The sequence below is a fragment of the Gobius niger genome, assembly GCF_951799975.1.
Source record: "Gobius niger genome assembly, chromosome: 13".
Taxonomy (NCBI): Eukaryota; Metazoa; Chordata; class Actinopteri; order Gobiiformes; family Gobiidae; genus Gobius; species Gobius niger.
Window position 1 is genome coordinate 28,676,484 of NC_136864.1, and position 18,036 is coordinate 28,694,519.

The 18,036-nt window shown below is 40.7% G+C and overlaps 1 protein-coding gene across 1 annotated transcript in view; it reads right to left on the bottom strand.

The window, feature by feature from the left end:
- kcnn1a (potassium intermediate/small conductance calcium-activated channel, subfamily N, member 1a) overlaps positions 1–18,036 on the bottom strand; it is a 114,859-nt gene that overhangs the window by 9,630 nt on the left and 87,193 nt on the right. The window contains exons 5-7 of the mRNA XM_079570127.1: positions 10,520–10,661; positions 7,570–7,680; positions 4,788–4,915 (exon numbers count right to left, since the gene is read on the bottom strand). Of these exons, the coding sequence (XP_079426253.1) occupies positions 4,788–4,915; positions 7,570–7,680; positions 10,520–10,661 (381 nt within the window). The remainder of the gene's footprint in view (positions 1–4,787; positions 4,916–7,569; positions 7,681–10,519; positions 10,662–18,036) is intronic.

The following is an 18,036-nucleotide window of genomic DNA, read 5'->3' on the forward strand; positions in this document are numbered from 1 at the left end:
CTTCGCCGAGGGGGAAAATAGAATCTTTAGAGAAACACAATTTTCCATTCTTTTTAGCCATTTTCTGGTGGAATATGAACTTATTTATCACATAAATAAAGTCAAGTGTAAATCAGGCCCATATGGATATCTTGTCGCAACAGATTGTTCAGTAGAAGTGAAAAAACGGCAGTTGTAGCAAGCGCTAGCTAACCGTTAGCATTAGCCCAATGCTAACATGTAGCATCAAGTTAGCATTCTCCGTTATTCATGTATTTATGGGCTGTTGAACCACTTTGCTCCTCCCCATGTCTTTGTATCATTATTTAGTAGAAAACTATATTCATAATTCAGCATTTGTTACAGTAGTTTTTGAATAATTAGAGAAAACTTACATTTTTTCAAAATTGTTTTCCCCCTTAACTGTTTTCAAAAATGACCATATATGGGCGATTCCAGAGATGGCGTCTATATCTATAGACTATTTACTACACTGGACCGTCACACTTTGGAGCAGAACAGAGGAGTTTTAGGGAAAAGAAGACTTAATATCCAACGTAACTGAAACAGTTAAACCACTCGACGCCGCTAGGCTAAGCCATAGAAATGAATGGGCGCAGAGCTAACATTAGCAACACTCGCTAATACTAAAGTTTCTAGAAAAACGACTGCTCCTTTCGACCTAGTACAGCCCCAGTATCGGATCCTACACTTTGACAATGGATGCATTCAGTTATAGAATTTTACTCAGAGTTTAAGTAAGTACTTTTAGCTATAGTTTTGGAGCGTAGCAGAGGAGTAGGGGCTGCCCAGTGCTCAGCCCAGAGGAGTGGACAGAAAGTATCGATATCTGGTCAAATATCTAGCTTCGATACCAATTTTAGTATGATTTTTTTTTGCACAAAATTAAGTAGAGCTTTTGAGTATCTGTACTTAACTGTTCTTTTTTTCTTTTTTGCCCAAAATACTATACAACCAAGTGCAACTGAATTAATTAAAAACATAATTTAAAACATATCAAATGACAGGAAGTGACTCCTCATTTATACTTTATTATGTCCCGGATTGATTCCTGGCTCCCACAGTTTACTGGATATCGCACTCATCGCAAACCACTCAAACCAAAATGAATAAATGAATATTCTAAACTGGCATTACTTCGAGATCCCCTTTTGCGCAGCTTCTCGAGTTGATGTCTTTGCAAACTCATAGTAACAGATGCATGGAGCGGTTATTAATATAGCCCGCACAGTGGCTATATTAACCACGCGGTGCATACGGTGCGTCGGTCGGATGGTCGGACATCTCCAAAGCGCATTGGGTGCAAGATGGTTTCAAAAAAAAACAACCACATTCTCTACAGGCAAACCCCCCCCCCCCAACACCATTCCAAAACATGTGCTGCTGTGTCCCATTCAGAGGAGATGGGGAGAGGAGGGAGAGATCGGATGGCACACTGAAATTAAAGGTCCTATATTATACTTTTCCCGTTTTTTACTTCATAAAAAATACTTTTGAACATTTGGCCGTTGGTATTTCATTTCATGTATGCAAAAGAGTTAAGGCTGGACGCTGCATGTGAATGAGGGGGGGAATAAAATGTGGTAATATCAATTTGAAGCATCTGCTGTCCATTACTGAAATAAATATGAGAGTAAATGTATTGCAAGTTTTCTGCAATGTTATGTTTTCATATGAAAAAAATGACATTTTATGCCTAAAAAAGGTCAAAATTGCCGATATTTTCAGCAACGAAATCTCAATAATGAACACAATATGTTTATTACTAGTTCAAAAGCTCAATAAATCATATTATATTTGTGAATCCCTGACAGCTCCGCCTCGCTAGCGATAAAACGGCATTAAGGGGAGACACTACAGGCAAAACTCATTTTTTTCAGTTTTCAGGTTTTGGGCCAAATTGGTCTCTGAACATATAAGCTTTCACCCGGAAACAGAAAATATACCTAATCTTCACAATAACATGTTTAAATAAAGCGCTGATTCAATGTTCCCCCATAGACTTATATGGGAGAACGCAATTTCAAAGGCCTTTTTCTCAAAACACATTTTTCTGTCATTGTGGCGACACTATGTCCACGTCAGTCGGACCTAAAGACTTCAAATTTTCCAGCCTTGGACTGAACAATATTTGGAAGATTTTTTCGGAGGGATTTTTTATTATTTAATCCCTAGCCTGATTTATTGAGTTTTGAATGTCAAAAAATAAGGCGAAAATTACATTTTTACAAATTTTTCTACTAAAAAACAGCTTATTTTAAAACTAAACAGGAAATCCAAAATCCCCTCTGAAAAAGTCTTGGTAGCTCATTTATCAATGAAATACATTTGAATGTAGCTCTATATCCATTATTTGGGGCATTTTTAGGCATAAAACACCTTGTTCTTATATGAAAAGATAAAATGACAGAAAACTTGCAATGTATTTGTGATCGACAGCAAAAGTTTCAAATTGATATCTGTAAATTTCAATTTTTTCCCTATTCACCTGCAGTGTCTCGCCTTAAATAAGCATCAAACTAGCTAAAAAATCTCCACATTGACCAGTGCGGGAAAAATCTCTATTTTCACCTGCTGTGTCTGGCCTTAAAAGCAAGTCAGCCTTGGTTTCAGTGCCTGGAAAACGGTTCTGAAACAAGTTAAAGAGAGAGGCTGAAAAAAAAAAAAGAGTGTGTAGATGGAGGGGGATGCATCACACTGAAGGCAACTTGAGCGCTGAAATAATCGAGACGCGTACGCTGAAGGGGTACGGGGCCCTTCCTGGACAACGCCTTATGACATCAAAGCGGGTGGAACGGAGTGTAGCATAATATAGGACCTCCAAACCCAACAAAAAAACAAGTTCCAGCGACACTTTTGGTCTTTTGTTTTTTTTTCATGCATTTCGACATGGAGAGAGAGGGAGAGGGAGAGAGAGAGAGAGACAGAGAGAGAGAGAGAGAGAGAGAGGGAGAGAGAGAGAGAGAGAGAGAGAGAGGAGAGAGAGAGAGAGGAGAGAGAGAGAGAGGAGGATGAGGTAGGGACAGTTAGGAGACAAAGACTTACTTCTGAGCTCTGCAGTGATAGAGCAAAACACAAAGACAAAACAAGTACAGGTTTAGCCCACGACATTCACTGTCACCAGTAAAGCGGGGGGTGGGGGGGGGGAGGAAGGGGCGAGGGAGGGGGAGGAGGAGCACAACAGGGGGGAGGGGGGGGTGGGCTGGGGGGGCGCTGGAACGCAGGAGTCGTCACGAGTATGCAAGCGGCAAACGGTATACACAATAGGAAGTCGATTAGTACAGTTGATTTTCCTGATTTAGCGTTTATCTCAAGCTTTATCTGGACGGTCCAACCTGTGACCACATCATACCTGTAACAGAGAACTGCAAAGGATAAAGTGCATGGTGGTCAATAATACCTGAGCTTGCTTTATTTTACTATTCAATATGGCTTCCACAACTGTGAAAGTAGGGTGATTTTATGGCCATTTAAAGGTGAAGTCACTTTTTGTTGTGATTTCTAAACAGCATACAGCAGTCTGAGTAAAAAGAAAAGAAAGAAAAATGATTTTGTAGCCGTTAAAAGTAGAGGCCACTTTAGCCGTCTTTCCACTGAACATGGTTCTACAGCGCAGACCGCGGTCTACTCGCTCTGAAACGTATCGACTCTACTCACAAGCGTGTACGCTTGTGTTTCCACCACACGACACAGCCGCAGTTGTTGTGGGCGGTGCCCCCACAGATTTGTACGCTGTACAGATCGTCATTAAATGTTTTGTAAGCCGCGATGAGAATAAATATGGACAAATGCTGCCTTCTGGTGGGGTTATGAAATCATTCAGAGGTGCCAAGGCAAATACTAGAGGAAAGAAACAGCTAAACTACGAACTATGAAGGTCAGCAACATGCAAATGTTATGCCTGTTATACCAGCTAAAGTTGTGCTAACAGCGGCTACATGCTAATATCAGCAAAATCCCCTTTTGGGGCATAAGCTGTATGTTAATAGTGAGGGCGGTCCACTCTCTCGTTTGGCCAATCAGAGGCCAGCGTCTGTTCACGTCACATTAGTCTCGGTTCAGCACTTTGGCCACAGCCAGAGGTCAGAGCCAAAACTTATACCTGGTCAGACCGGTTTGGCCCTGGCCTCTGCAGTGGAAAAGCTCGCCCCACCAGGTTGACCAGGCACTGGGCTGTGAAGCTTCTGCCAGTGGAAACACGGCTCTTTTTGGCTCTAGGGTTAAGAGTGTGGGTTTTTATGAAAATCTGCCTCTACAGAAGAACAAAAAACAAAATAAATCTTTAACTCATCCCAAGATGCAATAAAGAAAAAAAAACCTGGACATAGTTTAATGATCCTGAGCTTTTTAAAGTAAAAAAAAAGAGGACGAAAGAAAGTATAGTGATTTTATGGCTGTTGAAAGGCCTTAAAGGCCAGTTTTCGGGCTCTGGGGACAAGGGTGGGACTTCTTTAAAGTGTACTCTGAGGATCAATGCAAAAGAAGACACTTTATTCTGGGCCCTCAAGTTTGAAGCAAATTGAAGCAGGGAGTTTTCAGCTGAAAGAGGGCAAAATCCTGCCGTGGGAAATAGGTCTAAGATCATGTTTAGTATCTAGGGCGGAGTTATTCTATATTGAACGCAGCCTTACTCTGAATAACTCCTTTAGACCACCATCCACATTATCTGCAAACAATGATTCAGTGCAGTCCGCTGAAAGGGGCAAAAGTGAAGACAGTTCATACATCAGCCATAACATTACGATACAATCATATTCACAGTGAGTGAACCGAGAGGGCCGACTTACTGGTGAATGGCTTGGAGGAACTTGCGCTGGTGTTTGCGCACCTTGGCGTGGTCGATCTTCTTCACCAGCTTGGTGTGTTTGTAGATGAGCCATGTTTCCCTGAGTACATTGGCAGCTGTGTTCTTTACCTGAGGGAAGAGTTCAACAAGACACAGAGAGAGCTTACAATCTGCCGGGCCACTCTCTCACCAAAACATGATACTTAGTGTTGGTTATTAGTTTGGGAATAACCACAAAAGCAAACATGTTTTACACAGAGGGAGGAAAAAGTGGGAGGAAAAAGTGAGTACAACGTTTGGGATTTGTTATATTTCTGCCTAAATTTGTCATAAAATGTGGTCTGCACTGCAAAAAGTAATTTACTAGATTAGTTTAGAAGTATCAATTTGAGCATAATAATCCTAATTTGTTGTTATTTTGACTAGTTGAGATGAAGTGAGGCATTTGACCTAGATCATTTCACTTGCTCTGAGATGTTTCTGACTCGTTTCTATACATTTCGCCGTTATTTCAAGTAAGTTTCTCTGCCAATGGGGTAAGAAAAATGGTCTTGTCCCATTGGCAGTTTCACTTTCTTATGTCAAGCGATTTTTTACCACAGAACCAGTCTGAAATGTCATCAAACTAGCAAAATAATCAGATCAGGAAAAAGGTCTAAATGAGTGAAAACCCCTCAAAACAAGACGCATTTCCTCAATTTAAAGCAGCACTAAGTAACTCTTCCCCCTAGAGGCCATAAGCGCAACTGCAGGTGTAGCAGCAAGTTACGATTTTTTTAACTTATTAATTGTCTTGGAGAGTAAATACTACGCTGACAGGAAAGGCGAAGGGAGAGAGGGATATTGTGCATCCAATTACACAATGGAAATATTTGTTTTCACTCAAACTTGGCTGTAAATACTGTTTAAAGTGACGTTAGCCCGCAGCTAGCTTTGCCCGTTAGCATGTTAGCTTCTTCTTCGTGATTCCATTAGTGTGTATTGCTTGCTCTGCACTGGTGGCAGTCAAGTTGCAAACATGGTTTTCTGTCCAGAGACACCAGGGGGAGATGAAAGACCCTCCAATCATCCCATAAACACTTGTATTACCCCCACAGGGACTACGGAGAGGATTTATTAAGGTAAACAAGTTACTTAGTACTGCTTTAAGTCATTTAAGCCAATGCTTGATATTTACTTTTTGAAGTGTGATCTTCATTAAAGTCACAAGAATAATTGAACAGTCTCTGCTTAAACTAATACCACCCAAACATTGACATATTTTTATTGGCCATAATATGTAAACATTCACAGGACAGCGTGGAATAAGTAAGTGAACCCAGGAATCTCGCTGAACTGCAACAGTTTTAGAAAAGAGGATTGGTCTGAGATTCTTCCTGATCGTTGTGCACGTCTAATCTGCAACTACAGGAAACGTCTGGATGAAGTTATTGCTGCCAAAGGAGGGTCAGCCAGTTATTGAATCTAAGGGTGTACTCACTTATGTCACGCTGTCCTATCAGACCACATTTTATGACCAATTTAGGCAGAAATGTGAGAAATTCCAAACGGTGTTCTTACTTTTCCCCTCTTGCTGGCAAAGCTACAAGGTTTAAACAGGTTTATGAAGGTTTGAATTTGAATCTAACCTGATTTAAGGACAAAAGTCATTCATTTAATGCTTTATAAAGTCCCGCAGAAAACCTGAACTTCCACACAATGTTCCTCACATTCCGATGTCGAGTTAAGGGGAGATAATGGAAATCAATAATGTTGATTAGGGCTGTACATTAATCGAATTTGAATCTAGTTGCAATTTTAACCTCTTAACCGAGCACATATTCTCTAGTTTGACTTTACCCCAATCTAAAGGCTTCTTGAAAACGAAAACGAGGATGAAAACACAAAAAAAGTAATGACAAAAAGTGACAAAGGGAACAAAGAGGCAACAAAAGAGAGACAAAAACCTGACAAAAATGTGGCAAAACCAAGAGAAAAAAAGCAACAAAAGCAACAAAACCACAACGTGACAAATCACAATCAGTTTTGAGAGGTTTTCACGTTACTCTGGCCTAAGTGGCCTGAAAGATCTAGTCCGGAAGCTTTTAGATTTGGGTAAAGTTGATCTAGAGAAAATGTGCTTGGTTAAGGTTTCATTTCTTTATGTAGCTTACGTATTAACCTCTTAAACCCCACGTTACATTTTCTCCGGTTCGGCATTGCTCAAATCGAAAAGCTTCTGGAAAGAAAGAATGCAAATAGGATGCAACAAAAAAGCAACCAGAAAGCTACAAAAAAAAGTTACAAAAATGTGACAAAAAACGACAACAAAGGCGACAAAAACAGTAATGAAAAAGCAAAAAAAAAAAAAAAGAGTTTGAAAAATGTTATTGAAAATCAAGATTGTAACGTATTAGCTTTAATATGCCTTAAAAGATGAAATAAAATGTGTGGCACAACTGTAAGTCTACTTTTGAGCCCCCCCGGCAGTGTCAGACATTTCAGCACCACGGACAGCTCTCAAAACATCTCTACTTGATCATCACATTATGAAGGCAACTATCAAACTATTCATCACTTCTGTAAAAAGATGGAAGTAGCCTGGAGCCTAAAAGTGTAAACACATTATAACTCTGGCCATTGCTAATGTTTTCCAAGGTCAAGTGGATCCAATTTCTGAATTGTTTCAACAGCCCTCAGAACTCAGGAAATGACAGTCTTTTCTGATTCTAACAATGAAGGCGACGTCTTTGGACCCGTTACAGATCGTCGTTGTGGTTGCGTGGGCAGCAGCCGGGACTCACTCGTTTGCAGAGTTGAGTGTCCATCATGAAGTTGTGGACATGCTTCTCAGCCTTGGTCAGCTCCAGTTTTCTGGCCACCACTGCCACCACCAGCGCGGTGCAGCCCGCCCCCTTTGTGATCAAGAAAAAACAACAACTGTTATTGTGATCGCAGCAGCAAGAGGGAGGAGTCAACAGGAGACACTTTCTGTTGAGGAGCCTAATAAAGCATAATATAAGAAGTATGAAGCTACAGTATATTCCAAACACAGCCATTTGTAATGAAAACAGGCTGAACATGCTGATAATATAGAAATGTTTATTCATCCAAATTGACCAGTATGAGAGTGGACTTTTAGCAACATACTGTGTTTGCTGCTGATTCAGTCACAGCTGAGTCTCAAAACTTAGCAATTAAACAGTTTGTTTTTAACTCTGCTATAAGTGTTTGAAAGTTTGCAGCAGCACCGTGTGTTTTTCATTAGTCACTGCGTTGTTAGTATCGATAGCGAGGTTAATACAGGTAGAAGCAAATTAAATTCAAGGTTTTTTCATGCCCTAGTGCAATATTTTAATGCCCCAACGCAGCAAATGTACACATTTATCATTATTAAAAGAGAGGAATTAAGTCACATTTGTCAGGTTTATGGCCTAAAACATCAAGCAATGTCATTATAATCTAAGATTTTCAGATTTAATGCCTGCTGGAAACAAATTTAATGCTTGAAATTTTGGAAAAATCAGACCAGTGTAGTCAATAGAGCTTATGCATGTGACAGGTTTTAATACTTTTGAAAATATGACTTATTTAGAGAGAGAACATCTGTTGTAAAAAATAATTATCATTTTATTTCAGTGAAGCAGCAAATTAAAGATTTTGGGAAGAAAAGTTATTTGACTTTTAAAGCTGCTGACAGGAAGTGACATCGAGGTAAAGTTCCATACGTTTGTTAAGTGTGACGTCACCACTTCCTCTTCCGGGTACTAGCAGACCGGCAAATATGTGAGAAAAAAACATTAAAAACTCTTAAAAACAACCATCAATATTTCTGAAACTCAGCGGAGAGTTACTGAACCTACTTATTTCTCAGACTCATCAGCCAAAAATGTCGCACCTACTGCTAAAAAAGTAATATTTGCTAAAGTCACTACTTCCGGGGTTAGCGTAGCTGCTGCGCAGTTAGCATTTTTCTCCGCTAACCCGGAAGCACTGATTTAGGTAAATATTACTTTTATAGCAGTAGGTGCGGCATTTTTGGCTGATGGGCCTGATAAATAAGTATGTTCAGTAACTCTCCGTTGAGTTTCAGAAATATTGATTGTGGTATTAAAGAGTTTTTTGTAGTTTCTCGCACATTTGCGGACCCGGAAATAAAGCTGTGACGTCACCACTTAACAAACGTATAGCAGTTTGACTCATTTCTCATTGACATAGAAATGGTCGGCACATCACAAAAATGGTCAAAACTAAAAAAAGCTGTGGACAATCTTTAGCAAAATCTTAAATATAACACTATATTATAAGGCGTAATAACACCTTTGGAGTACATCGGCGTCCGTGCAGTAATATCCTCAGAATTCTTTAGGAGTGAAGATATTACTGCGCGGATGTCGAAAAAAAACGTGGAAGAGTGTGGTCGCTTCTATGTTCACCCCTGCTTGGGTCCATAGGAATATGCTGGGAGAGGCAATATGCTAACAACATCTTTGGTCTTTTTGCGTGACTGAGCGCATGCACAAAGACCAAACAGTTACGCATCAACTCGTCTCGGCTCAGGCAAGAACATCTCAGTGTGTAAAAACAGTGGCCTGTTCCTTTAAAGGGGCTAGATGCAAGTTGGCCATTTTATACTCACTACTGCCGCCTCAGGTCATACGTGTAACTGCAGCTTCTATATTAAGCTCATGCATAACGGCAATTCTGACAACTTTTTGAGTGACAGGGCAGGATTTTAGAGGCAGTTGTGGTGAACAGGTCTGGGCTCCTTCTACACACTAGGACAGGGGTAGGCAACATCAGGCCCGAGGGCCAAATCCGGCCGTTCAGCACAGAACCTCTGGCCCTCAAGATGATTTTGAGAAACATTATTACACAAATCAGAAAGTACTTTTAACATTATTAGAGTTAAATGGGAGGAAAAAAAGGTAGAAATACTGTCATATCCCAATAACCCAATGAGGTCATATATTATGTACAACACTGGAATTTGAAGGAAGTGCACTGGAAAAAGAATAATCGTTTTAAGGAAGAAATGACATTAATCTACTTGAATTAAGAGATTAAATCCAAGGCTTGAGTAGATTTGGTCTGGTCTTAGATGAGATAAAACCTCTAGTAGTAGTTATTCTCTTAATTCAGATCATTTTGTGTCATTTCAAAGGAAAAACAATTATTTGTCTGATTTCAAGTGGGTTTTATTCTTGTTCCATTGGTATTTGTATCTTGGATTAGTTCAAACCGACTCAAATTCAACATAGAATTTATCAGTCATTTATCTCATTTAAAATGGTCATTTTTCCAGTGTTGTGCTTCACTTTGGGCTAATAATCATAATAATAAACGCCTTCGGCCCTCGGCCTATTTACAATAAAGAAAATCGTCCCTCCGCTAAGAAAACTTGCCTACCCCTGCACTAGGACATGGCTGGAACATGTAGGGGAGGAAAATACATCATTTTAACATTTTTAAACTCCATACAGTCCCTTTAAGGAAGGAAACTGGCTAAAAATCTCCACCTCGACCACTGCGTGAAAAATACTTTCACCTGCCGTGTCTCGACCTGAACAAAATGACATAATGCACCTTTAAAAAGTGAACGGGAAGTAGTCGGTCACTCTGCTGGGCTGTGAGAGCGAGAAATCAGCAGCTAACACTTTCACTCTGACTTTTCACGGCTTGAAAACGGGGGAAAAAAATGTTTCGTGCAGCTTTAACAAAACCTAAATGACCTAAATAAAGCGGCGTACGTACCATGATGCCGGTGAGCAGACACACGCCTTTGCCACAGTACGTGTGCGGTACCATGTCTCCGTAGCCGATGGACAGGAAGGTGATGGAGATGAGCCACATGGCGCCCAGGAAGTTACTGGTCACTTCCTGCTTGTCGTGATACCTGCGGAGGAGGGGGGGGGGGGCGGGAGAACAGAAGGCGTGGACAAGTCAGTGAGAGTGGGCGGCGCCTCGGTGAACACGGCGCATGCTGGGAAAAGTGAGTGTGGAAGTAAAAACAGTGCAACTGAGGGGTTACACCGTGGAGTGGTCCGGCAAAAAGGAAAAAAAGAAAAGAAAAATACAGCATTCAAGGTCGTCCGGGTCAAAGAAACAGACTCTCAGTAGCGATATCTCGACGTGAACATCAATATGAAGGATGAATGGCTCGATTTAAATGGCTCCATTAGGATACCATCCAAAATCCATGTCCCAGAGTCGTGTGGAAAACGAACGGTGCTCTTCGATTTGAGATTTGGCCGTGTGATTTCCCCCCCCCTCCCCTGTAATTTGACAGTTGAGGAGCTCTCAAACATGTAGCGTCTCGGAGATAGCGGACAGCCATGCTTGAATTGTCCGGTAAACGACCCACAGTTTGTAAAATGAGACCAAACAAAAACAAAAAAAGATTCCACTATACAACACCCCCGTGATGATTCCATATCAGCAACCCCCAAACCTATAGCCTACTTCTCAATGGACTGTCAAGGAGGAGACCAGTTCTGGCGATGCTTTTCGGCTGCAAATGTGGCCAGAAAATGACCGCTACAAACTTTTTTTTTTTTTTTTTTTCATATTTTGGTTCTGGCATTGAACACTGATTGGATATTGATCATTAGATGTGTTGCAGTTTGTTTTTTCTCCCAGCATTTCCTGCCATCAGACGCTGTGCATGGAATGTTGCTAACTTCCTGCGCTGTCTGTGCTTCTCTCACCAAAATAAATACTTTTTTTAACATTATGGGGCAGGCAACTTGCAGCCAATGGATCATGAAATATGTTAAAAAGGTTATGTAGGGTATAACATAACTTTTTAAACACATTTATGCTTTGTAAGTCGCTCTATTTAGCCATAGACACTTAGCAATAGGAGCTAACGGTGCTAACGCTACCTCACGCAGCTCAACGGGTGAAGCAAAACAAACGGTTAAACTTTTAAAAAGTGATTTGCCCACAAGCCGTCGTTGCTCTACCTCATTTTCCTGATTGTTTTGTGTTTAATTGTAGTTTAAAAACATACATCCCGCCATATCTGCTTTGTCGTTCAGCGTTTTGGTAACTGGCCAACACCGCCCTCTGGTGGTAACGTGTAATAACACAGGCTGGACAACAGGGAGGCAGTGATGGTGACGACAATTGGATCGCACTGATCTGTTTACGTACAAAATCGGAGCGTTTAGTCTTGAAGCTAATATTAATTTGACGTTTACAGATGTAGAAAATAGCGACACAATCAGCTTGACTCTTTTTCTTTGTTTTTTGTTTCTGCAACATTCCACGCACAGAGCCTTTAAGCAACATGCTACGATAGAAATTGACTTTTCAAATATGTTATAGTATATACACACCGACACCCCCTTTAACAACCAGGAAATGAACTGGATTTGAGAACAAAATCAACCCGTTTGAATAAAGCCTTGTAAACGACCAGCCGTGTTAACTACGATCTTGGTTCTCGACGCTTTCAGCCTCGTTTCAGATCTCCACCAGGACAGTCCATTGCTCTCATGGTGAACTGCTCATGCCTTTGCGGTGGTCCTATCTACCAGTCTCATGCTCCCACAGATAGTTCAGTATTTTGAAAAGCTCCGCTCTGTTTTCCGTGTAACATCAGCTGCAAAAATGTGGTGCAAAAGTGGGACAAAGTTGGTACAGTTTGGAGAAGCCGTCGATACGAGGGACATAACGTGAAAAGTAAATGTTTGATTTTAGGACAAGACTTTGAATAATAACTGTGTTTTGTAGTGATTGGTTTCACCTGTGAGTTCCAGACAATAAAGAGGCAAATACGACTCTTATTCAGTGGGTTAAAGCAGAGCCCTCACAGTGGGGTGGGCATGTTGGGCAACTACCTAGAGCCCCCCCAGGCTGGAGGGGGCCCCACAGACGTGACTAATCTAACTTATCTAGTTTCAAAATGTTCGGAAAAATGACAAAACATCTTTTTTTTTAATATTATGTTTAGGTTTTAGATGCGAGTTGTCATTTAGTACTTTATCCCACAACATTTCTATAAAAGCTCTTAACTTAGAAGTGTAGGGGGGGAGACCGGGGCTGTTTGTCACATGGGTTGGTTGTCACGTTGCTTTCCTTAACCGCACTAGAGGGCGCTGTCTTTTGGTAGTGACGTATTATAAGTGCATTCTTCTTCTCTTACTTAATCTCTTACAATAATTTACTCAGCTGGGCACGCGACTTGAGGTGAGGACATTTAGCCATATTTTAGCGCCCGGGGGGAATTCCTACATTTTACAGTTATTTGAAATCAGCGTTAATTTCGTCGACTAAAATATTTAGTCTTAATTTTAGTCAAAGTGATATTTTTGACGACTAAAATTGGACTAAAACTAAATTAAAAGTTTCTCATGAGACTAAAACTATGACTAAAATGTCCAGATAATTTAGTCGACTAAAATAAGACTAAATAAAAATGAAAAGGAGAGACTAAAATCATCCAAACTTCTATTGAGCGTCTGAAAGAGCCTCAGATCATGTAAATTCTCAGCCAAATGAACAGGTTTGAGCTTTGTTCATGTGGAGCAGCTCCATGAAGCAGAGGAACAACATTAAATATGATTATAATGAATATTATCAATGCAAAGTCGACTAAATTAGTCTTAAATTTAGTCGACTAAATTGACATGCAATTTTCGTCGACTAAAACTAGACTAAAATTGCAAAAAAAAAATTAGACTAACTCTCGACTAAAATTAAATTGCATTTTAGTCAAAAATATGTTGTCAAAATGAACACTGTTTGAAATAGGCTCTGTGCATGTAATGTGTGCCAGGTGATGCTAATTTCCGAGGGTAACTCCTGTTTCAATTGGCTTGTTGCACGGTATGGCTATGCTAGTTCCTCTGACCTGAAGTTGTGAGCGCCAGTACTTCCTGCCTGTTTTCTTTTTCTGGAACAATAATCACATTGTCTAAAGATTATGTTGTGGGCAGTGAAGTCTCTGTAGATGATCATTTACTGTGTGTTCAAATCTTGATGTAACGAGTCCAGAGGAGACGCCTGTGATCATAAAGGATTGATAGTTTGTCTTGAAGCTAAAGGCTAACATGAAGGCTAAAAATGGAATAAAAGGCACTATTTCAAATCGTATAATGCATGACATTAATGTTAGCCTTTAGCTTCAAGACAAACTCACTGATCCTTATAAACACAGACGTCTCCTCTACGGAAATATTTACACTGCACAGCAACTCATTGACCTGCAGTAAGTGATCGTCTACCAGGAACTCACCGTCCACCACAGAGTCTCTAGGAAATACGATGATTTGAACAGGTCTATGCCAATCTTAATGTAAATTAATACGAACAGGAAGTACTAGCGCCCACACCTTCAGCTCAGAGGAACTAGCGTAGCCACATTGTGCAACAAGCCAATTCAGTGACAACCAACCCCTTCCATTGTGACGACCTGCTCCACACAGAGGCACCCTGTGTTTGCCGGTTGATAAACTATTTTCTACTTCTGTTGATGAAAGACGTGTGCCAACTATCCCCGGTCTCTTGTACTCTCTAGAGCGACTTACTCTACTTGTATCGTAGTAATATTTCACCTGCGTTCTCTACATTTTTACTCTTTAATGTCCTCGTCGGCTCCTCCAAACGTAACATTTTCGCCGCTATTGCACACGATCCTTGGCCTGTCCGTGTGTGTGTGTGAGTCGTCCTCCTTTTCACAAAATACTGGACTATCCCGTTGGGTTTGGTGGTGGGAGGGGGAGGGGGGGGGGTTAGTTTTGCCCTCGTTGTCTACAGGGATGGCGGGGGAGAAAAGGGTGACTCTGTGGGGGCCACATGCAGCAGCAGCAGCAGCAGCAGCAGTCTGCAGTAGTGAGGAGACCATGCAGGAGTACACATGTCCGCCCTGCATGCGTTTTTGGAAAAAGGTCCAGTATATTGAGAGCAGCCCGGGTCGTCCGCGACGTGCGAAGAGAGAGTGGGACAAGAGGGAGACGCTCATTGGCTTTGACAGCGCCTTCGTCTGGCGCACCGGCCTCCCGTCTCCGCAGGGAGCCTCCCCACTTGATCAGCGAGGTAAATATTGTAATAGGTTGCGTTCACGACAGGCACTGGGGTACGGGGGGGGGTTGAGAAAGAGTTCTGAGGTGCTTCAATTTGCTTTTAAGACGTAGCGGTGTTATACTTTAATCATTTCTATTCAGTTGGGAGACGTTTCACTTGATTATTTTATAAGAATAAAGTTCAAAGAAATAAGATATATGAAGAAGCTTCCTACTGACATAACTGTTCAGACCCTACACGACGACTGAAGACTCATTTCATCGCCGACAGTCACAGTTGTGCTGCTTCTGAACATGCATGAAAGTGGAAAGTGAGGGCTACGCTGGTGATGTGTGTTTTAATCAGAGGTGGTCGGTCATAGGGCTGGGACAATGCGCTTTTGTCGCGATGCAATTGGTATCACGATACAGAGGGCCCGATACGATATGATACACACTGCGATGCAACATTCTAATAAGTAAGTATTACGATTTGTCATTGCAAGACTTTACCCTGAATGAAGTGAATAACAAAGCACAGGCTGATATTAAAGGGGCTAGATGCAAGTTCACCATTTTTATACTCACTACTGCCACCTCAGCAGGTCCCATGTGTAACTGCACCTTCTATATTATAGGAATAGGCCACCGTTTTTACATACTGAGATGTTCTTACCTCACTTTAGCCGAGTTAATATATCCCCGTGTTTTCATGCGAAGTATATTTACACAGAAATGAAACGTGTCGATTTTATAAGCAGATAAAAAGGGGGACTATATTGTGAGGCGTAATGATACGAGGAGTAAAACGTCCGCGCAGTAACTCCTAAAGACTTCCCCCGCTCACTTCCGTCAATAACCTTTAGGAGTTACTGCGCGGACGTTTTGCTCCTCGTATCATTACGCCTCACAATATAGTCCCTCTTTTTATCTGCTTATAAAATCGACACGTTACATTTCTGTGTAAATATACTTCGCTTGAAAACACTTCACGTAACTTTATTTAAATAGGGAACACGTGGAAGAGCTTGGTAGCTTCTATCGTGAGCTTTTTTGGAGCTATGTGACATGTGGGAGAGGCTGCGTATGTGCTCCGTTTGCCTGGCAGAGCGCACGGACAAAGACCAGACGGGGATATATTAACTCGGCTAAGGTGAGGTAAGAGCATATCTCAGTATGTAAAAACGGTGGCCTATTCCTTTAAGTTCGTGCATGACGGCACTTCGGACACGTTTTTGAGAGACATTGCAGGATTTTAGAGGCAGTGATAGTGAATTTCTCCTTTGTGAGATCAATAAAGGATTATCTTATCTTAGTTGTGGTGAACAGGTCTGGGCTCATTCTAGACATTAGGACATGGTTGGAACATGTAGGGGGAGGAAATGACTTAATTTTAACATTTTTAAACTCCGTATAGGCCCTTTAAGTAAAACATTGTGAAAAGTGCAAATGGGAGAGGCATTAGCATCAAAACCGGTGTTAACAATACTACAGTATCTTTAAGACCAAATCATTTGCGGTATTATTTTTGCTTGAACTGGGTGGATTATCAAAGTACACATGGTACATGGTGTTTCTGATGCGATACACGTATCACAATAAAGACGCTTTGCGATATAATGCAAAACAATATTTTGTCCCAGCCCTAGTCAGTAATAAAGTAACTGTATCTGTGCTTTACTTGAGTAGTATTTGTGTCGAGAACTTATTCATTCTACTCTACCACTTTTCTATAAGAGGCTCCAAAGAGAAAGAAGTTTTGTCCCTGTTCTGTTGCCGTACAGAGGGTGAATTTGGTTTTATATTCACCCACGAGTCGATGCTCACTACTTAAAGCCACACCGCGTAGAATTTTACCTAATAAATACATTTGAAATACAAGCATCTATTTTAGGACAGATATTTTCATCGTCATAAATACTTCATAAATGTACAAACAAACATGAGCCTTCGCTGTGTCCTGAGACATGACGGTAACGTTACCTGGAGTGGGGGCGTCTCCAGCTCGTCTCCATGGAGATGTGACTTAAGTCGGTAGAATTTGAGATTTAAACAGGTTTGGTCCACATCCAAATCCATTACCCACAGCAATAATATCGTTTTCTGTGTAGGAGCATGTTTTGTGTTGAAGGTATCGTCCAAAATGTTACGCAGTGTGCCTTTAACACGATGCATTGTTGGAGATTTTGAGGGCACTTCCTGGTCAATTAAAAAAAAAAAAAATAGCATAATGACTTATCCTCTTAACTACCGCCTGAACCGAGAGCATTTTCTCCAGTTCAGCTTTACCCAAATCCTGTAGACCAGTGTAACACCTCGTTTGAAAGCTAAGACCTACAAAACTCATCTAAATGGATCTTTTTCCTCACGTCATCAGATTTTATACCATCTTCTTTTTTGGGGGTATTCGACTCATTTTTGTAATTTTTCGTCATTTTTTTTGTCAATTTTTTGTCAATTTTTGTCATTTTTTGTCACATTTTTGTCATTTTTTCATATTTTTTTGGTCAATTTTTTGGTCAATTTTTTGTCACATTTTTGTTATTTTTGGTCATTTTTTGGTCATTTTTTGGTCATTTTTTGGTCATTTTTTGTCACATTTTTGTCATTTTTTCATAATTTTTTCATAATTTTTTGGTCAATTTTTTGTCATATTTTTTGGTCAATTTTTGTCATTTTTTGTCACATTTTTGTCATTTTTGTCATTTTTTTTTTGTCAATTTTTTGGTCAATTTTTTGTCACATTTTTGTTATTTTTTGGTCATTTTTTGTCACATTTTTGTCATTTTTTCATCATTTTTTCATCATTTTTTGGTCAATTTTTTGTCACATTTTTGGCCCTTACGCACAGTATGGTTCTTGGACAAAAGCAGGTCGTTGTTGTTGTCCTTTTTGCATTGTGAGCACTTCCAACAGCCCATGAACGCAACCTATTACAAACGCCGATCTTTTCTTTTTTTTTTTTTCTTTTTTGAATTCCTGGAGGCGAGCGAGGGAGAAATCGTGTGCAGCGATGGGCCGGAGTGCGCGCCGCACAGTGGAACCATATATTAGCCATCCGCGCATTGGCTTTCTCAAGTGGCCGTAAACACACGCCGTAAATAACGCTGACAGAAATGCACAAAGCATCATTCCCCAGGGCAGTAAACCGCAGCCAGTAAATATTTCGCCCTTTTTATTAGCGTCTTTTATCCCCCCCGCCCTCCTCCGAGCCGGTATGCACTGTACCTCCGGAGCAGATATCCCAATAAATAAATCGTCCAC